Here is a 19,122-nt window from a genome sequence, read left to right as displayed (position 1 = left end):
GCTTCTTCTGAGCCATTCTGCTTGTCCAAGTCCTTATTCTTAACAGTTCGTGTTTACCTGTAGTTAAATCTTTGTGTTAAAAAGTATCCATCAAGGTTAAACCATTATTTTTCATTGACGACATCTTCAAGGCAGTGGTAACATAAAATGCCTTACTGCAAAGAAAGCTTTGTAGGAAAACTTTTCCGTCAGAAATCCACTTCCTTTTTAATTTTTTTAAAACCTTATTTGTACAACGATTACTTCCAAAGTAACCTTGCATCTTTAAGACTGTGTATATACACATTGTGGTAGAAATGGAGAAAGCCCATATTGCTAACATGGTTTTACCTTTTTAACAGAAATCTTAATGTCTCCCTAGGTTCTCACTTTAGACTCTGTTAAATGCATTTGATATTTTTAAGTAGAAGTTTTACTCTAATTTTTATTTCTTTTATAACCCCTTCCCCTACAGGAAAGCGACGGCATGTGTTTTCTTTCATATTTAGAAGCGACGTGTGTGTGTCATCTTGACAACTTTAAAGCCATTTGAAAGTGTTTCAGTGGCTAGGAAAATGAATAATAGAGCAGGTTCCTTTTTATGGAACCTCAGACAATTCAGTACTTTAGTTCCAACAGGCAGAACTGTGAGGCTGTGTCCTTCGGGATTTTGCAGACCAAAAATTGTTTATTCAAACTGGAAGCCAAGAAAGCTCTTAAGTAACTTTGATAATAGAATGCAGTCATCTATTAGAGATCTCTTTCGGGATGCCTTAATTTTTAAATCCGGAGGTGATGGCTTTCAAACAAAGGGCATAAGCACTGCAACAGTCCTTACAGTTGACAGACTACTTTGTCCTAGAAGGCTGTCCTTTAACTCAAAACACTTTGTCTCTGACAATGGATTGAAGAAAAACTTTCATCATGAGCCTTCCAATGAAGATGTTCTCACCAAGAGAACAAAACCAACCCCGATCAACTATAGAAAACTGTCTCAGGAGTGTAATTCCCTGAGTGATGTGTTAGATATATTTTCAAAAGCACCTACATTTCCTAGTAGTAACTATTTCTCAGCCATGTGGACAATTGCCAAACGGATGTCTGATGACCAGAAGCGCTTTGAAAAACAATTGATGTTTAACCACCCTGTGTTTAGCCAGCTGTGTGAACAAATTATGAGAGAAGCCAAGATCATGCACTACGACAACCTGCTGTTTAGTCTTCATGCTGTGGTGAAGCTCGGGGTCCCTCAGAATACGCTACTCGTACAGACTTTGCTGAGGGTGGTCCAGGTAAAATCAAAAGGAGCCTTAAATATACTTTTACTTGGTTTAGCATATCTTGAAAGAATGATGGGATGTAGACATGTAGCCTCCTTGAAAGAAACTTATCTTTGGAATGGTAGTTTATATGTGTTTCTGCATAGATATTATATGATTTAGAGACCTTAAGTTAGCCAAATCTTTTTGCTGTAGAAATTTATGAAAGCTTGCCCCATTTTTCTTCTCTGGAGTTGAGTAATAGTGAATAAGCTAAAATGGGAAGAGGTACAAAATATACAAGGAAAGGTTGGGTAGTTGAACGAAGGAGAGAAGGGAAGGGAATTAGTATTTATTGACTACCTATACCTTTTTCTTGTGTTGTCTTATTTAATCTTCACAATAGCCCTGTAAGGTTGATGTTACCTCAGTTTAGCAGATGAGGAAAGAAATTTAGTGATGTTAACTTGACTAAAGTCACACAGCTACCGGATTGATTTATTCATACAGCAAGCGTTTATTGGGTGTCAACTATGTATCAGTTACTAGACTCGTCACTAGGGATGTAAAGATATAGAAGACATGATCCCTGCCCTTATAACCTAGAGGGGACAACAGATATTTTGTAGGTAATCACAAAAATAACCAATGTTCATCTGATGAGTCATACATTTACTATGTTGTAGGCATGGTTCTGAGCATAGGGAATACAGTTACAAAATAACGGCCACATAGAGCTTTCAGTGCAATGAAAGAAAAATATAGAGAGTGTATTACAAGGGCTTCAAACCTAGTCAGGAGTACGCCTTCATGATGGGAAGAGGTGATGGGGGAGGAGGATACAGGATTCCTGTTTGAAGCAGTGATAGGTACAAAGTTTGAAAAGAGGATTGTCTCCTGTAATTCTCAGTGTAGTTTTTAAAAGTAGGTATTGTTACTTTCATCTTACCGATTAGGAAATTTAGGCTTAGAGAGGTTAAATAACTTGCCCAAGGTCACATACCTGTTAGTGTCACTATCTGTATGTACTTGATAAATATTTGCTGCGTGAATGAACAAACACCTCAACATAGTAGAGCTAAAATTCAAGCCCAGTAGGAGATGATGTCTAAGTTGAGTCCAAGAAATGGCCAGCACTTAGAAGATGGGTAGCGAAGGGGACGGTGTTTCAAGCAGAGAAGAGTACATGTTCAAATCCTGGAGAATAGTTTGCAGAGCTGAAAGTAGTTCATTGTGGCTGGAAGTACAGAATACTGGGGTTGTGAGTTTGAGGGAATGGAGAGGAAATTGTGTCTGTGGTTGTCAAGGAGGAGGGGTTGGGTGTCATGGCAAGGCATGAGGTTGGGGAAAAGGGATGAATCATGAAGAGCCTTTTCTTCTGGCTAAGGAGTTCGGATTTATCCTGTAGGCAATGGGGATCCAGTGAAATATTTTAAGCAGAGGTCATCAACATGCTCCAATTTGTATTTAGATTACTGTGGGTGTGGGAAATGGAATGGAGGAAGGAGCCATTTTTAGTTTCAAACAACGGAGTCAGTGTCCTGTTTGATGTCACTGAAATGACGCCAGATTGGCTAAGGAAAAGATGAGTTCATTAAAGTAATCATTTACATTTTAAGAATGGACTCTTCAGACTTCTGAACTCAATGATCATAATTAAATAATTTTTTTTGAAGACAGGAGTTTCCTGAGGATGATCTGATATATATCCTGTCCTACTATAGAATTCAAGAATTGGATTCATAGGTATATGAGAGTTTTTAACTTTAACGTTTTACATTACTGTGATTTCCGTGTTCTCGCCCAGGAACTAATTTGTGTGTTGTGTTTGAGTGTTTAAACCACAGAATATCCGTGTTTTTTGGTAGACTGTATTCCCTATATAGTTATTTAAAAGTGATTACAGTAAGTCACTCTACCTGGTCAGTGATGCTCTAAATGAATTTTGGACACGTATTGACATCAGCATAGTATCTGCATTGGTGAGGAATGAACAGTGGATATTTGGGGTCAGGTTATCTGTACGTATAATTGTATCTCACTAACATGTTGGAATGTTGCGAAGACATTTTAGCTAGGGATGAAATATGTCATCAGTGAAGTTTGCCCTTCAAACACATAGCCAAGTGGTCTTTTCTTTCACAGTAGGTATTGATGGAATGCTGTAAATTGTTCATAGAAACCCTCTCATGGGAATGAGACCTTTTTTCCTTCCAGCAGTATCCATTTCTTATCATTATCTGGTTCTGACTTGAGACTTTGTGACTAGTTAGTCATGTATTGTGATTTTAGCAAAAGAGCTTACATCTTTCAGATGTGATCACAAGTGCTCTTGTGAGGTGTGTAAGCTAGTTGTGGTTACATTGTAGAGCACTAGGTAAGCTGTGTTGTTACTATTTGCTTTCTAAATTAGGCCATTTCTAGAACCTAAATTAGTACCCTAATTCAGAGGATTTGAAAGAAGGATCCATGGAGCCTGGGCTCCTCTTGAGATCCAGGTAGTGGTGGTAAAATGTGACAGCAGATGTGAATCGGAAGGTTCACAACTGAGGTTGCAGTTTGATACCCAGGAAAGGATATAGGGAAATTGTAAGCACAGCTGTGTAAGATTCTTTAGGGGTAGGAAAATTGTCCTGTAGCTCTAATATTACTGCACTTGTCATCATGATGGCTTTGGGTCTCAAGAAGAGGTAAAAATAATGTTTGATAAAAGTTATTTCAGAAGGGGAGGGAGGTAATCAATATCAAATCATTTTCAGTGATAATGGAGAACGTAAAAAAACGGTTGATACATAAAAGAATGTGTCAGTTATTTGGAAAATTCACTTACATATGACGTCTTGTTTTCCAAAGATGCTGTTTATTGTGGACTGACTCTGTGAGTTATTGGTTTGATATTTAATCCTTTAGTTGAAAGCGTCAGTTCAGTGGTTTTGCTTGGGTGAGATAGTCTACTATGAGCCCATCACCTGTGGTATTTTTGTAATTATATTTCAATAGGAACGTATCAATGAGTGTGATGAGAAATGTCTTTCAGTTTTGTCAACTATCTTAGAGGCAATGGAGCCATGCAAGAACGTGGATGTTCTTCGAGCAGGATTGCGGTGAGAACTCTGTTACCCTTTCTTCAGGTGCCTTTCTCTGTTTCTCTTAAATCAAAACGAAGATGAAAGTTGAGCTCCCTTTTTTGGAGTGGGGGCATGGAAGGCTTTGTTAGTAGTTATGGTCTTTAATACCTTATTAAACTTCAAATAGTGAATCTGGATCAGGTAAAGCTGGAAATAATGCTTCTTTCAGGGTCCACCGTAAAATAAAAGGCGTGGGTAACATTAAAATCTAAAATTATCTTAAAACATAGTACCGATGTGGGCTGGGGGATAACTGATATGTACTCAGTTCATAATGGTTAATTGGGTACTATGTGGAGGTCACATGACACTGGCCCAGCTTGAAAAGGAGGTTAAGTTTTACAACTTATAAAATTGAGGCACCTAATCTAATGTCATAGGATGATGAGAATAATTTTTAATTCCCTTTTTCATTGACTATGCATTGGGATGTCTTAATATAATCTCCTGATATTTGTTCATGCATAAAGATAGCAAAATAATGTGAGAGAAAACAATACTAGGCCGGTCCTGGAGCTTTCACTATTTTCACTCTCTTGGGCAGGTAGATCATTTCTTTGGGCTTCATATTCCTTGCCTAGAAGTAGAAGCTGGACCAAATGACTTTTACGATTTCTCTCCTGGTTTTAAGATCCTAGGACTGTGGTATTTATTGTGTTTGATGACAGGATGCTAGTTGATCAGCAAGTTTGGAAAATAGAACGTGTCTTCACATTACAAACTGTAATGAAGTGTATTGGAAAAGATGCACCGATTGGTCTTAAAAGGAAATTGGAGGTAAATACCTTCTGAATTTTCTCTGTTGGGTAAAATTTGAAAAAAATATTTCTTGTGATTTGCTATCACCTCCTAAAGTCAGTTTATTAGGAGGACATTATGCTTTTGTATGTAACTTTGCTAAATTGAAATAATAGAAATAGATTTATTTTTATCTGTATATATATTTACATATATTTATCTATATATCTGTTTGTCCGAGTCATTTTGCTCAAACTTTATCCTTTTTTATTTAAATATAGGAGTTTAATTTATTTTGCCACAAATGTAAATTAAATTTAAGTTTACTTTTGTTTAGATGAAGGCCTTGAAAGAATTAGACCGGTTTTCTGTTTTGAATAGCCAGCACATGTTTGCAGTACTGGCCGCCATGAATCACCGCTCCATTATCCTTTTGAATGAGTGCAGTAAGATAGTCACAAGTAAGGGGAATTTTTCTTATATGATTTGTAGCATCCAATCTGTTCTGGACTATATTTGTTTTGTTTGTTTTAACAACTTTGCTGTTATATGAAAAATATCTGATGATATGGTTAGATCTAAATTTTATTTTTGCCTATAGTGTTTTTTTTTTTTTAAACAAAATATAGCGCTATTTTTTCTAAAGAAACAAAAGTACTGTGTATACAGTATCTTGACTCTTACAGTCAAAACCATCTGGTAATTCTTGTTTCTCTAACTCATTCTTAAAGGTAATATCCATGGGTGTCCTTTTAAAATATTGATCAGCATATTGCAGTCTTGCAGAGACCTCCAGTACTTTAATATGGATCTTTTTAAGGGAATAGCAGATTATGTGGCTACAACTTTTGACATCTGGAAGTTGAAAAAAGTAAGTATGTTAACAGTTTAGAGTAAGCCTCAGAAACTTTCAAGAAACGTATTAATTTATTTAGCATTCGAAATAATTTCTCTATCATTTTAAAGTGGTTTAGATTCCAAAATATTCCAATGCTAAATCGGCTTGAAAAATTAGCTCCTTATAATTTTTGTCTGGGGGTTACCTATTAATATATTATTCAATGTCTGGACCATCTTTCTATCCAAAACAAAAATTATATTGTCCAAAGTTTGTTTTTCTATTTGTTTTTCAAAAGGTTGTATGGTACTTTGGTTGGATACTAAGGATTATTTCTGTCTTTCTACTTTTCCTTTATTAGATTTAGAATAATGGAGATAGGTGATGTGAGAGGCTTACGCTTTTTGAAGAATAAACTGTCATTACTTAATGATCATGTCTGTTTTCTATTTATGGAAAGTTTGCTTGTTTCTTCCAGAGTAAGAGCCTTTAAATTCAGGGCGTGTGTTAATAATTAAACATCTAAATGAAGCAGCTGGTAAAAACAACTTTTTGTAGTTAAGTAGTGGTAACCATGTTAGGTCACTGGTTTAGTTCACTTTGGAGGGTGAGGTTGAGTTTAGTATGGAAATTGTTTTGGAAAGAGAAGTACTTATTGTGAGAAAGACTAAGAGGGAAATGAGAGGTGAACTGGAACATCTAATCATCGTATTTCAGCTCTATTCTCAGTTATAGAAATTAGTATTGAACATAGAAATTTTTGAGTTATCTTTTAGAATCTAGGAAGTGTCTAGGTTTGGAAGGAGAGCAGTTCAAAATTGGTTTGGTCACTTTGAAAAACTTCAGAAGAGGTGTATTTACAGATAATTTTCAGAGCTGTTGTATGAAAAGCGTATAGGAAAAGATTTATTTTAAATGAGCTGGAAATATGGAAACCGTTGTGTGCTCTGGTTCTCAGCTTATAAAAAGAGGTTGCTTGTTAACTCGATACTCTGATTCAAGAATAACTGGAACAGATTTTGTAAGGAAAAGATCATTGTTCCTTTTAAGGGAGTATTTGGTCTGTCAGGACAACTCTATTGTGGTTTAAATTTTTTGAGATCTAAAAGATTGCTAATAGCATACTGTAATTCTTAAGAAGTTTTCCCTCAATTCTTTCTTTTTTTTAGGTTCTTTTTCTCCTCATCTTATTTGAAAACTTTGGCTTTCGCCCTGTTAGTTTGATGGAGTTGTTTGTGAAGAAAGCAGCAGATGAACCTGGCTTCCTAAACGTGAAAAGCCTTGTCTCTATTCTTCATGTGTATTCTTCTCTCAATCACTTCGACAAATGCTGGACTCATGAGTATGTACTTGTTCTTTTTTACTTTTTTATTGCCACATATCATATTTATAGAAAAGATTATGAAGCTCAATGAATTCTTACATGCGAACCCATCCATGGCCTTCATCCATGTCCAGAAATAAAACATAATATTCCTTATTTATGAAGTTAAACAGAATTTTATTTTATCTTTGTTAAAGATATGTGCTTTGCTTTTGCCAGTTTCTTTGTTCTTTGCAATATATTTGGTAATTCAGCATAGGAGTTTTCATTTCAAACTCTCCCCCAGCTTATTCCCTCAGCTCCTGAGTTTATAGTTTAGTTTTGACCCTAACTCTTCATTTGGTCCCAAACTACTGCTTTCTGTTGTTTTCATTTTAACCACAACCGTGCATTTCTTCTATTAAAGACAGCAATTCCTCAAACATGCTGTGCTCTTTCATCGTCTTTCCACCCAGAACATCTTTCCTTCCTCTCTAGGTCAGTTCTAAGTTTCATTAAAAACCAGAAACACATATAATATGTCATTTGTCATTTGTTAGAAGAGTGATTAAAAGCGCAGACCCTGGAGACACCTTGCTTAGGTTTGAATCCTAGCTCTGTGATTCATTAGCTACTTAACTTTGCAAGTTACTTATCTGTGCCTCAGTTTCTTCATCTGTTCAAATGGGGATGAGAAATAAAGAGTTATTTCTAATCGTATTGGGTTGTTATGAGGATTGAATGAGTTAACCTGTGTCAGTTCTTAAGGCAATGCCAGACACAGTAATGGTTAGATTAAAAAAAACTAGAGTGTCAGTCACAGAGGCCTTGGAAGAATAAACAAGGGCAGTTCTGTGGGTCTCAGTGGCGAGGTTCACTGGCCATCTCTTTGCCATCGAGTAGCTTGACTCCAACAGCTTTTTGTCCCTGTGGTTTTCCCTCAAGATTCAGATTTCCAAAAGAGAAAAACTGATCGAACGAGTTTGGGTCACATGCCCATTTCTTTGGGGCAGGTAATCCAAGAAGTGCTGGGCCAAGAAAAGCAGCTGCCCACTGTGCCCTCCATTGTTGTGAAAGCCTCAGTTCATACTGCATGTCACATGCCTTCCCTTAATTGTCTCCATCACAGCCCCTGTGCTTGTCATGTCTTATATAACTCTTTGGTGGAGCCTTGACACATAGCTGCAATTATTTGTCAATAAGCCTGTCTCTGCTCCATAATTGAAAAGCGCTCTAGAGCTTTTTAAACCACTTTATCGACGTATGAATAACAACATGTAAAATGCTGTGCATATTCAATGTATACAACTTGGTGAGTTTTTAGCTCATTATCCTTGATTCTTCCTTTTCCATTAACATTCTCCTCCTCATCATCTAAGTTTATTTCTTCTTTTAGTCAGAAAACTTGTACCAAGCACTCAGGTACTTAAGACAAAAATGAATGAGACATAATCCTTTCTGCAGTTAAATACAACATGAACATTGAAGTGATAGAGTTTTATACAGTGTATATAGGAATAGAGGAGGGATGTACCAGGATGCTAGCCTGGCGAAGTGGAGGGTCAGGGTGGGTGCCAAGCATCCTGCCTGGAGGAGTTGGTACCTGAGCAGATCTTGAAAGATGGAGAGAGAGCAGTTAACGATGGAAAGACCATTCTGAGTAGAAGGGACTCCGTCTTCAAGTCAGGAAGGAGAGAAACAGCAGAGTACATGCAGGGAACTACGCACATTTGGTGTCACTGAAGCATGAGGTAACAGCATAAGAAGTGGGATGCGAGGAGACCGGGGAGGTGATTACCTCTGGGCTCCACATCAGTCCTCTGCGGCCCCGCCGTTTCTTGCTGCATACTCCAAACTCCATCGGTTCTCCCTTTCGTAAGCGTTGCCTCACTGTTGTCTCTAGGACCTGCTAGCAGTCCTGCTTAGCCTGTCACAGCCTTCCTCACTCGTCCATCTGCTCCCCACGGGACCTCCCAGTTCATCTCAGACATTTCCCTTTATGGCTCATTGGTACTAAGGGCTTACTTCAGGGCATACTTGCCCTGCTGGGAGCATCCCTGCGTGTGCCCCAGCCTTGCTAGTTATTACGGCGTGACTAGCATGTACTTTCAGGGGTTAGTTTCAAGTGGTCTTCCCTTTTGCCATCTTTTCCACTTAACTGAAATTCTCCTTATCCCCAAAGCTACCCTATCTACTTTCTTTCCTGTACACTATCATAGTACTTTGCAAGTATCAATTCTTCCTTTTGTCTTATATAATGATATATAGCTTATGCCCTAAGAGTCAAATTGACCTGGGTTCAAAGCGTATCTGTGCCATTTATTAGCAGTGCCACCCTGCACACGTGACCTTACCTAATTTTGATCTTTCCTCTCTTCCTCTGTGCTTAGCTGCTTTGTTATACTGCATAACATTAGCTCGAGTGGTAGGATTAGGCTAGCAGTTCTTTTAACTCAGAGTATTAATAGCTAGAGAATTTTAATTGATCATAAAACTGCAGTGGAGTTCCAGGTCTTAAAGACTTACTCATGATAAAAAATCTAGCACAATGGTTAAAAGCCTCTGGACCCTGACAACTTGGATTCCAGTGCTGTCTCTGCTACTTCCTGGCTGTGTGTTCTTGGACAAGTTAGTTGACCCTGCTTAGCCTGTTTACTCATCTTTATTATGAAGAAAATAATGATACCTATCCCATAGAGTTTGAATAGGAATTAAATGAGTTAAAGCTTATAAACATTTGCCCTGTGTAAGACATATAGCAGTAGCTAACATTTATTGAGTGTATGTATTTATTATGAGATAGTCACCGACCTGAAAGATGTGTGAAGACTTATTGCAAGCCTGATTGTTTTATCCCCTTAAAGCTGTCAGTTCTGTGACACCTCACTAGCTCTACCATGACCTTGTCTACTCTTCATATATGAAAGCTGACTTTCCTTTCTGCCCCTGTAGGTTTCTAGAAGTTATGGCTAGTGCTCTGACTGGTAGTCTTCACCACATCTCTTCTGAAAACCTTTTGAATGCTGTGTATTCGTTTTGCTTGATGAACCATTTTCCCCTGGCCCCTATTAATCAGCTTCTTCAAAAAGACATCATCCATGATCTGCTGACGTCAGGTAGGATGTCAGTGCACAGTGGTGACTAAAATAAAGCAGTACCACCAGGCTACCAGGTGATTCTGATTGGGGTCTCAGTTGCAGCAGTGTTAGTTAAAACGTGTGGAGCGGGTGCCCCTGATGAAAGGACTAATGGTGGTGAAGTCAAAGGGCCATGCTTCAAACCGGCAAACCGGTGGAGGCTCCTTTAGTGACAGATCCTGCCCACAGACGGCAAGAAGAAGAAACACAGCGTCACTGTTCTTTTTATTTACACTTCATGCACCTGTGCAAAGGCTAAATGTTCAGGTGGTTCTTTATGCCTTGATCAGAGGTGTTTGTACTTCTAATCCTTATGTGTCACGTTTGAAGCCAAGTTAAGTCAACTTCTGCAGCTATAAACACTTTGTCACTCATGGCCTGTAATGAGGGCACAGCCGTTAGATCCAGAAACCAAATAGTTACCAAAGTAGTGAATTTATTTACTCTTGGAACCAAATTAATTGTTGTCTTTCAGTCTTTACTATTAAATAAGGAAAAGCAATATCAGGCTAGATGTGTAAAATTTGATGATGTATCTGGGAATAGAGTATTTTAAATCCTTTTAAAAACAACAGTATGAAATTCCAAAGTTGAAGTGTGGAGAAGGAGCACCATGTGCTGATTTTTCAAGCAGTCTAACATGGAGGAAACAGCCGTGAACCCAGGAGACCTGGAATCTAGTCCCAACTTTGCCTTTAGTTAATCAGGAGGCATTTTAACATTCCTGAGCAATTTCCCATCTGTTCAGTGAAGAGTTGAGGCTAAAGCACCTTGAAAGATATTTTAAAGTTTAAAACATTATCAGGGCACTGACCTACACACTGTGGGACCTAGGGAGACACAGAGAGATTCCTCCTGATAAGAAGCAAATAATCAGAATTATAGGTGCATTAATACACCTATAATTATTGTACCTATAGGTGCATTAATACACTTTCTCTTTTTTTTTTTTTCAGGTGATGTGGAGAGGAATGTTCACAAGCTTCATGTTTTGGCTGCCTGTCTAAAACTTGATGATGTTCCTTGTCACAAGGACACACACTTAGTGCTGCCACAGCTGCCCTCCATGCCATTACATCCACATGCAAAGGTTGCCGAGGTGCTGAGTAGCCTTCTGGGAGAAGGACGCTTCTCAAAAAGTGTATGGTTGCCACATAATTATTATATTGGTATGGGACTTTATATGATTTTCCTCTATTTTACTTTTTTTCTGACAAAAGATAAGGAGTTTACTGCAGCAGTCTAGTGTGGTGCAGCATTGGCTCTGGAGCTGGACTGCTGGGTGTGGATTTTCACTCTACTACTTACTAGTGCTATGTGTTAGGCACTCACCAGCCTCTTTCCTTATCTGTAAAATGGCAATAATAATAGTACCCACCTCATAGGGCTCCTGTGACCAACAAATGAGATTATACATATAAAATCCAGACTAGTATTTGGCACATGGTAAATAAGCTCAGTATAGCTTACCTGCTGCCATTATAATTATTGGTAGTAGTAGTATACCTTTTCAAACAAAAAATCACTTTGCGCAATGTTTGAAAAATTAGTATCAATTTTTTTCTTTCAGATTTTGAAATCAGAATGGATGCTAACAGGAGCCAGGTGCTTCCATTTTCTGACGTGGATATGGTAACTTCTGCTACAGATATTCAAAGGTTGTTTACACATACGCATTTGCTGAGCTTTCTAAATTTAAATCTTAATTCTCAAAGACTTCATATTAAATAGCAGTAACAACACAAAGACCTTATATTTGTATAGAGCTTGTAATGTACCAAGGGACTTCTCATCCATTAATCTACCCCTTAGGTATAAATGTGGGACACTGTGGTTGAAGACAGTGGATTGGAGTTGTCCATTTAATGAAACAGGCAATTTTTAAAAATCAGGTTTTAAAGCTAAACAGTTCAATAAAACAATGCTAATATAATTGAAACAGTGCAGTGTAAATTTTTGACAAGATAATGCAGTAGTGATCATAAAGAATGAAGGCTTCTACTAAAATCAAATACCCCAAAAATACTTTTCTCTACCACCAAACCTTTCTAAAGGTAGAGAAGCGTTAGCTTTTTAATTAAGCTGTATTGTATATGGATCAAACCCTATTGAAGTTAATTAGAGGTAGTTTCCTTGACTCACACAGTACAGAGGGCGTTTCTGGGAGAAATTGATGCTACTCTCTGAGAGAATATTCTGCCTTGTAAGCATCTGGATCAGGTCATATTGCACATACCCTGTGTTCAGTCATTCTTTGTGGAAAGGCTCTGCTAGGGCCTGTGGGGCACACAAAGATGAGTCAGATGTGGATCCTGACCCCAAGCGACCTACATCCCCTTATGTGCACATGCACATAAGTATGGTAGAGAGAAGTACAGAAAAAGGCTGTAGGGGTTCAAACTCTTATCTACTCATCCCTCTCCACTCATACACAGCTCTGTAACTTTTGCGCCTTTCTAAATCCATCTAGCGTGTTCCTTGGCCATCTTTTTCAGCCACTATCTTCCTTCTACATATTACCCATCTTCCCTCAAAAAGAGGCTTTCTCTCTGACCAAGTTGAAAGATCATTTTTCTTTTTCAGGTATTCATCTGTTCTGGCATAATAATATAATGTAGTAGCTCTCAGCCTAAAGTACCGAGAAAAAATGAGGAATCAGTGTTCCTTTAAAGATATGAAATTTCTCTTACTTTATCTCAGATAACAGCCAGAGTATGACAGAAGACAGTAAGGATACAAATGTCTTTGTCTCCCCCAATGAACTTAATCTTTCCAAAAGGCCATGAACAATGAAAAACAAATTACACCTTCCACATTTTTGTTACACGTATACATTTTATCTTTTCAACAGTCTTGCCTATCTCTTAGTGTTTTCTTTTTTTGTATTTGGTCTCCCCATTCTGGTTTTTAAATGTGTCTGTCTCTGGGAGACAATATGTACAAGCAGAGCATTTTCCATTTGGTATTATCTACATCCGTGCTTCTAGTAGCATAAATAATTATGTTTAGATCAGAGATTAGCTCTGCACAGGAAAGCCCTAAAATGGGTGCTTTCATATCTGAAAATTTTCCTCATCGAGAATGTAGCCATTCTTAAAGATGGTTAAGGGATACTGTTTGTATAAAGCATTTCTATAAGCTTGTGGTTCCTAAAATAGTCTTCATATACTGGAATATCTACATAGTTTAGGTAATGAGGAAGTGAAGGACTAACACAGGAGGGAATGGTGAGGAGTGTGGTAAGTGGAGAGCTCAGCTTTGAACTCTCCAAAGAACAAGGATGCGGCAAGATTGTGCGTGGTCATCTCGTTAGTAACTAGTCTCACATTTTGTGTTTTTGTTTTCAGAGTAGCTGTACTCTGTGTTCCTAGATCTATGTACTGTTTGGATTCAACCCACCCCAGAGGATTCCTTGCTATGAAAATGCGGCATTTGAAAGTAATGGGTTTTCATGTGATCGTGGTAAGAAAAAAATGCAAATGAAATAGTCCTCAGTTACTGATGTTCATTCTGCTGGGAATGTTGTGGTTGAAGTTGGTTACTAGGACTAGTGAATTGTCAGCAGTATTGGAATAAGTGTTTCAGTTATTGTTTTCTTTGAAAAAGAACATTTCTGGTACATGATTTGGCTCCTACTTAGCTGATTACTGTTATTTACTTGCGGTTTTATAAGTGCTACATTTAGTCAACTTTAATCATTTTTTGTTAAGTGAAAAATGTAAATAATATGTGTACTTCTTTAATTTAAGACACATGAAACCATATTCAGTTTCTAGGTTATCTTGAACAGGAGAAGAAAAGATGTTAGTTAAAGCTTTGTTTTCATGGGCCGTTGTGAGGCTGTTAAGGATGTTTGTCGCTAGAAAATGCTGGATGATTGTAAGAGGATGCTTCTTCCTCTTCCCTCCTTATGCTTTGTTTGATCCTGAGCACAACTTTTCTTGAACAGCCTCTCTAGATGTCTCTGTATGGAGCAAGAACCATACGAATAAATGTATATTTATGTTAATGTTAGGATCTATCTAAATGCCACTCATTTGGTCCTGCATATAATGTGAAATGTAAATATTTGAATCTTCGTTATGGTACTTTAGTATCCAAAACTGGATCATGCCCAGATTACCAAGGTTAAGATGGCCCGTTTCTCTTAATGGGCTACTCTGTAACACTTTTTTTTTTCATATTGGCTATTATTTATATTCTAAGGAAGATTATCCCAAGAAAGGAATTTTTGCACCCTTTAGAGGACCTTTAAAGTTTTTTTATAATTTTCACTGTGAGAGCTTTCTTCGACCCTAGCACATAGTCTTACTAAACTTCTAAAATGTGCGTAATTATAAGTGGTTGGCTGATGTTATTTTAACATCCTTGGATCTTGAAACTAGCTTTTATTTTATATGTCGTCATCTTCTTCAAACTGATTATTATTTTCCTCTTTCTTTGGTAAGGTCAATAATTGGGAGATGGAAAAACTAGAGATGAAGGATGCAGTCACATTTTTGAAGACTAAAATCTATTCACCAGAAGCACTTTCTACTGCTGATATAAATTTGCAAAGCACATGTTAAAGTAAAAAGCAACCTTTTAATGTTATTAGACATAAATTTATAAAAATAACTTTAATAAAGACTGCAATTCAGTTGTCGATAGAACTTACCTGACTGCTCACCATAATAAAAAGTGTTATTTCAGTTCACTGCTAAAATTAAAGTTGAGAATGAAAGAAATATTGTTACTGGCACTTTAGAATATGCTGAGAAAATTCCAGAAGGGTCATTTTTGCAGTCATACCTGTTCCTTCCAGTGCCCAGATACTTCATAAATTCACGAGCTGTAGGTTTTACTGTTTCTCATTAGCTTTGATGCGTTCAAAACTGGTTTCTTAGTTGTGATGGGTTGCAGGTAAGTTGCTGTGGGCAGTCCTCAGGTTTGGAATCTAAGCTGTTTTAGGACTCAGGAATGGACCACATTCAAGCACTGGCCACAGAGCAATTGGGCTAGGGTCTCAAACTGTAGAATGTATAAGAATTAATGAGGTAGCCTGTTAAAAATGGGTGAGGATCAGGCATCTGCAGTTGTAACAAGCGTTCAGGTAGAAGTGGTTTGTGGACCTTACTAAGAGAAACACAGATGAGATAGTACAGAGATGGCAAGGAGTCCTAATGTCTTAAGACTGATAGGTTGTGGGTTTTTGACACCACAGTTCTTGCCATTGGTGAGGTCATTCCTTTCTCCCTCTTCCCCTTTCCCCTCCCACCATTACACAAAGTCTTTTCAAGTAAATACATAGCTGAGCTGTTTCGTGAGCCAGACCTGAGGGCTATTTTTCAGTTAGGTTTGTTCATCCTTTTTCGGAAGTACTTGTTCAAGTTTGTCATACGCCTGTCTACCTAGTATTTGACTCACTGGGGATACAGCAGGTTCCGCTTGTGGAGCCTGAGTGCCACGTAAGTTGGTATTGTTGTAGCCCCGTGTGAAAGACCGAGCGCTTGTGCCGCCCCTCCACCCCATCCCCGCAAGGCCTGTGTTGGAACCTAACCCCTAGTGTGATGGTCTTTGGAGGCAGAGCTTCGGGAGGTGATTAGGTCATGAGGGTGGAGGCCTGATGCGTTGGATTAGTGCTCTTGTAAAAGAGACCTCCCCCTCCCTCATTTTATGGATGAGGAAGTAAAAGTTCAAAGAATTGGATTTTTCTGGAGCCTCAGCCACATCATTGATTTCCACATTATCTCCACGTTATCTTCCACGTTATTTCCACGTTTCATCTCCTACTGCTCTTCAGCTTGTACCTCAGGAAATCTGGACTTTTGTTCCAGATTAGACGTCATCTAGTTTTGCGTACTTGACCAAATGATTTAACCTTCTAAGGCTTCAGAACAAGAGCTGAAAATATTCTATTAAGGAAACTAAAATTTTCATTCTTTAAATGGTAAGTGCATATCTGTTTATTCTGGTGGCTAATTATGACTCATTTTCAAAGGATTGGACAAATTTATGAATACTTGTAACTACCTTTTGGAAGAACTAGTTTTCTTGAATTTGTCCCAATTGGCATGGCAGATAAAGAAGCATTCTTCTTTTACCAGTATTACTAGTATTAGCATTCTTCATTGCTGTGTTGCCTAAAAAAATCTTTTGAGACTCAGGTATAGAGTGAAAGAAAACAGTTTAAAAATATGTCTTCTCAGGATTGTTAATATAAAGATTTACTCTCCTCTCCAGGAGAATATGTAAATATTCTCCTTTTCTGGTATTTATTCAGTTGATTCAAAACAAACAAAAACTACTCAACCCCAGGTTGATTTCATGGACCCATTTCTAACACAATTAGGATCAATAATCCAAATTCTGACTATTCTGATTAAATCACAAAATATGTTACACCTCAGTACCAAACTCTTCATTTTAAAGAGGATAAAACTAACCTATTTTACTGTATTAACCAACTAAAAGAGTGAATATGACAGATATAAGGTTGATATGTTTATGTATATGGCTTGCTTCTGATGTAGTTTTATGCTAATAAGTCAGACACCTTGTGGAAGAAATAGGTGTTGTAAAGATTTTTTATTTTTTTTTATGTTTAATTCTATGTCCTGACTGAGCTTTTTTTGTTAGTGTTTTGAGCAGTGTTAAGATTGGCTTTTGTTTTTATTTTTTTGATTCTTGAACTGATTTAAAATGTCTGTTTATGTTATAATTACATCACATACACAAATGTAAACATCTAGCCAAGAGAAAAACAAATAGGTGATGTATTTATGACATATCTAAATAAAGAGCTCCTATAAGTTGGTAAACACACAAAAGAAAAACGAGTGAAGAGCTGATCAACGTGAAAAAATTTCGGTCTACTAGTAATCAAAGACACACGTTCAAACGAGAGATTTTGCCTTTCTAAATTAGCATCATGGGTTTTTTTTTCTTTAAGAATTATAGTGCTGACAAAGGAAATGAGGCAGGCACTTGCATATGCTGCTGGTGGGATGTAAATTAATACAACCTTTCTGGAACATATTTTGTGGCTTTTTCCCCCATATTTTAAAAAATAGGTTTATTGAGGTATAATTGACAACAAACTCCATACATTAAAAGCGTACAATTTGATAAGCTTTAACAGATTATATATATATATAATATATATAAATACATATATATATATAATATCCATGAAAACATCACCACAATCAAGATAATGAACACCACCCCTAAAAGTTTCCTCCCTTTTTGCCTTTCCCTTTGTTCCCTAGAAACAACTAATGGGCTTTCTGTCACTGTGGAACGCCCTTCAGCTGTATGCATGCAGAGTCTTGAAAATATTGATATCTATTGACATTGACCAGGAGTTAGATTTTTAATTATCTTTGCGCCTGTATGCACCCTTAGTATACACTTGATAAATATTTGTATTATTCCCACAATATGTGTAAGGATTCTTATCACTCCATTGATTTGATATTTCACCGTGTATGAGCCAAACACTGGAAACTATTTAAGCATTCATCATTAATGGAATATATATCTTCTAAGCACTTGCTACTCAGAATGTGGTCCACAGACTAGCAGTATCAGCATCATCTGGGAGGCTGTTAAGAATGCAGACTCTTAGAACCCATCTCAGACTCACTGAACCAGAATCTGTATTTTAACAATATCCCAGGTGACTTGTATGCTCATGAAAATTTGAGAAGTGCTGTTCTAAGACATCATTTTAATATTTGTAAAATATTATCTGGACATGCCATAAGTTACTTAATGATGTGGGGAAAACTTTACGATTCTATTAAATGGAGAAACAAACACTGACTATATACAAGGATTCAAATTTTGTTTTAAATAATGGCAAGAGGTGCATGAAAGGAAGAAAAGGGATAAAAATGTAGGAAGTGGTATTTCTGAATAGTATTGATAGAATTGTAATTTTAATTTTCTTTATACTTTATTTTTCGTACTTCAAGAATGGATATGTATTATACTTAAAATCAGAAAACAAATCATTAGCTGATCTCAATCCATTTCTATTGTTTGATTTCCCAAACAGCATTTTAGAAATTAATGATAACCACTAAGTTTAATATATGCCCAGAACTATGGGGGAGATAAAGAAATTAACACAGAGATCCTCTCAAGTTGTTTATAAGACACCATTATTGTATGTTGAAAGATAATCTGATGTATGACAAAGCAGAAGTTAAGAGGAAGTCAGAGGGGAAAGGGGTCACTGGGTTGGGTTTTCAGAGCTGAACAGAGGAGGGTGAACAAGATTTGGCAACATACAAAGGGAGACCATATATGATCTGAAAATTGTTTCTCCCAGGTTTTTTGAGATGGAACGATATTGATGGAGGTACATGTGATAAATTTTGATATCTGAATTTTAAAAGGGAAAACAGCCTTTATAAAGGAGAATTATCCTTTCCTGAGAATGTTAATGTTGCAAGTAAATAACTTTCTTAGATTTACTGTGAAATCTTGTGTATGTGACACTGTGGCATATATTGCAAATTGGCTCATTCTACTCCATTCCAAGCCTTATATTTTTTATGTGCTGGTGCACAAAGAAAATGACAGCTTTCATAGCACTAAGTGGGAATGTATTTTGGTGTTTATTTGGAGCTTAGTAGAAAAAAATATATTTTCTTTATATGATGTAATAAGAACTAAAATCAGTAAAATTCTAAGTATTAAGGAAGATTTTAAATATTGACTTTGTGTTAAATTCCCAAACACATTAATTTTT

General features: G+C 37.1%; 1 protein-coding gene across 1 annotated transcript; it reads left to right on the top strand.

Annotated features, from left to right (window-relative positions):
* The first annotated feature begins 515 nt into the window (after positions 1-515).
* Positions 516-14,992, top strand: FASTKD2 (FAST kinase domains 2). The gene is made up of 11 exons (XM_079710769.1): positions 516-1,271; positions 4,239-4,342; positions 5,035-5,143; positions 5,442-5,565; positions 5,836-5,975; positions 7,112-7,284; positions 10,198-10,361; positions 11,339-11,551; positions 11,953-12,040; positions 13,730-13,844; positions 14,831-14,992. Exons 1-11 carry the CDS (start codon positions 555-557, stop codon positions 14,948-14,950), a joined length of 2,067 nt encoding a protein of 688 aa, XP_079566895.1. The 5' UTR covers positions 516-554; the 3' UTR covers positions 14,951-14,992.
* The last annotated feature ends 4,130 nt before the right edge of the window (positions 14,993-19,122 follow it).

The sequence above is a fragment of the Hyperoodon ampullatus genome, assembly GCF_949752795.1.
Source record: "Hyperoodon ampullatus genome assembly, chromosome: 8".
In the NCBI taxonomy this organism is placed as follows: domain Eukaryota; kingdom Metazoa; phylum Chordata; class Mammalia; order Artiodactyla; family Ziphiidae; genus Hyperoodon; species Hyperoodon ampullatus.
The sequence above is the reverse complement of the archived record's forward strand: the minus strand, read 5'-3'. Positions and strand labels throughout refer to the sequence as shown.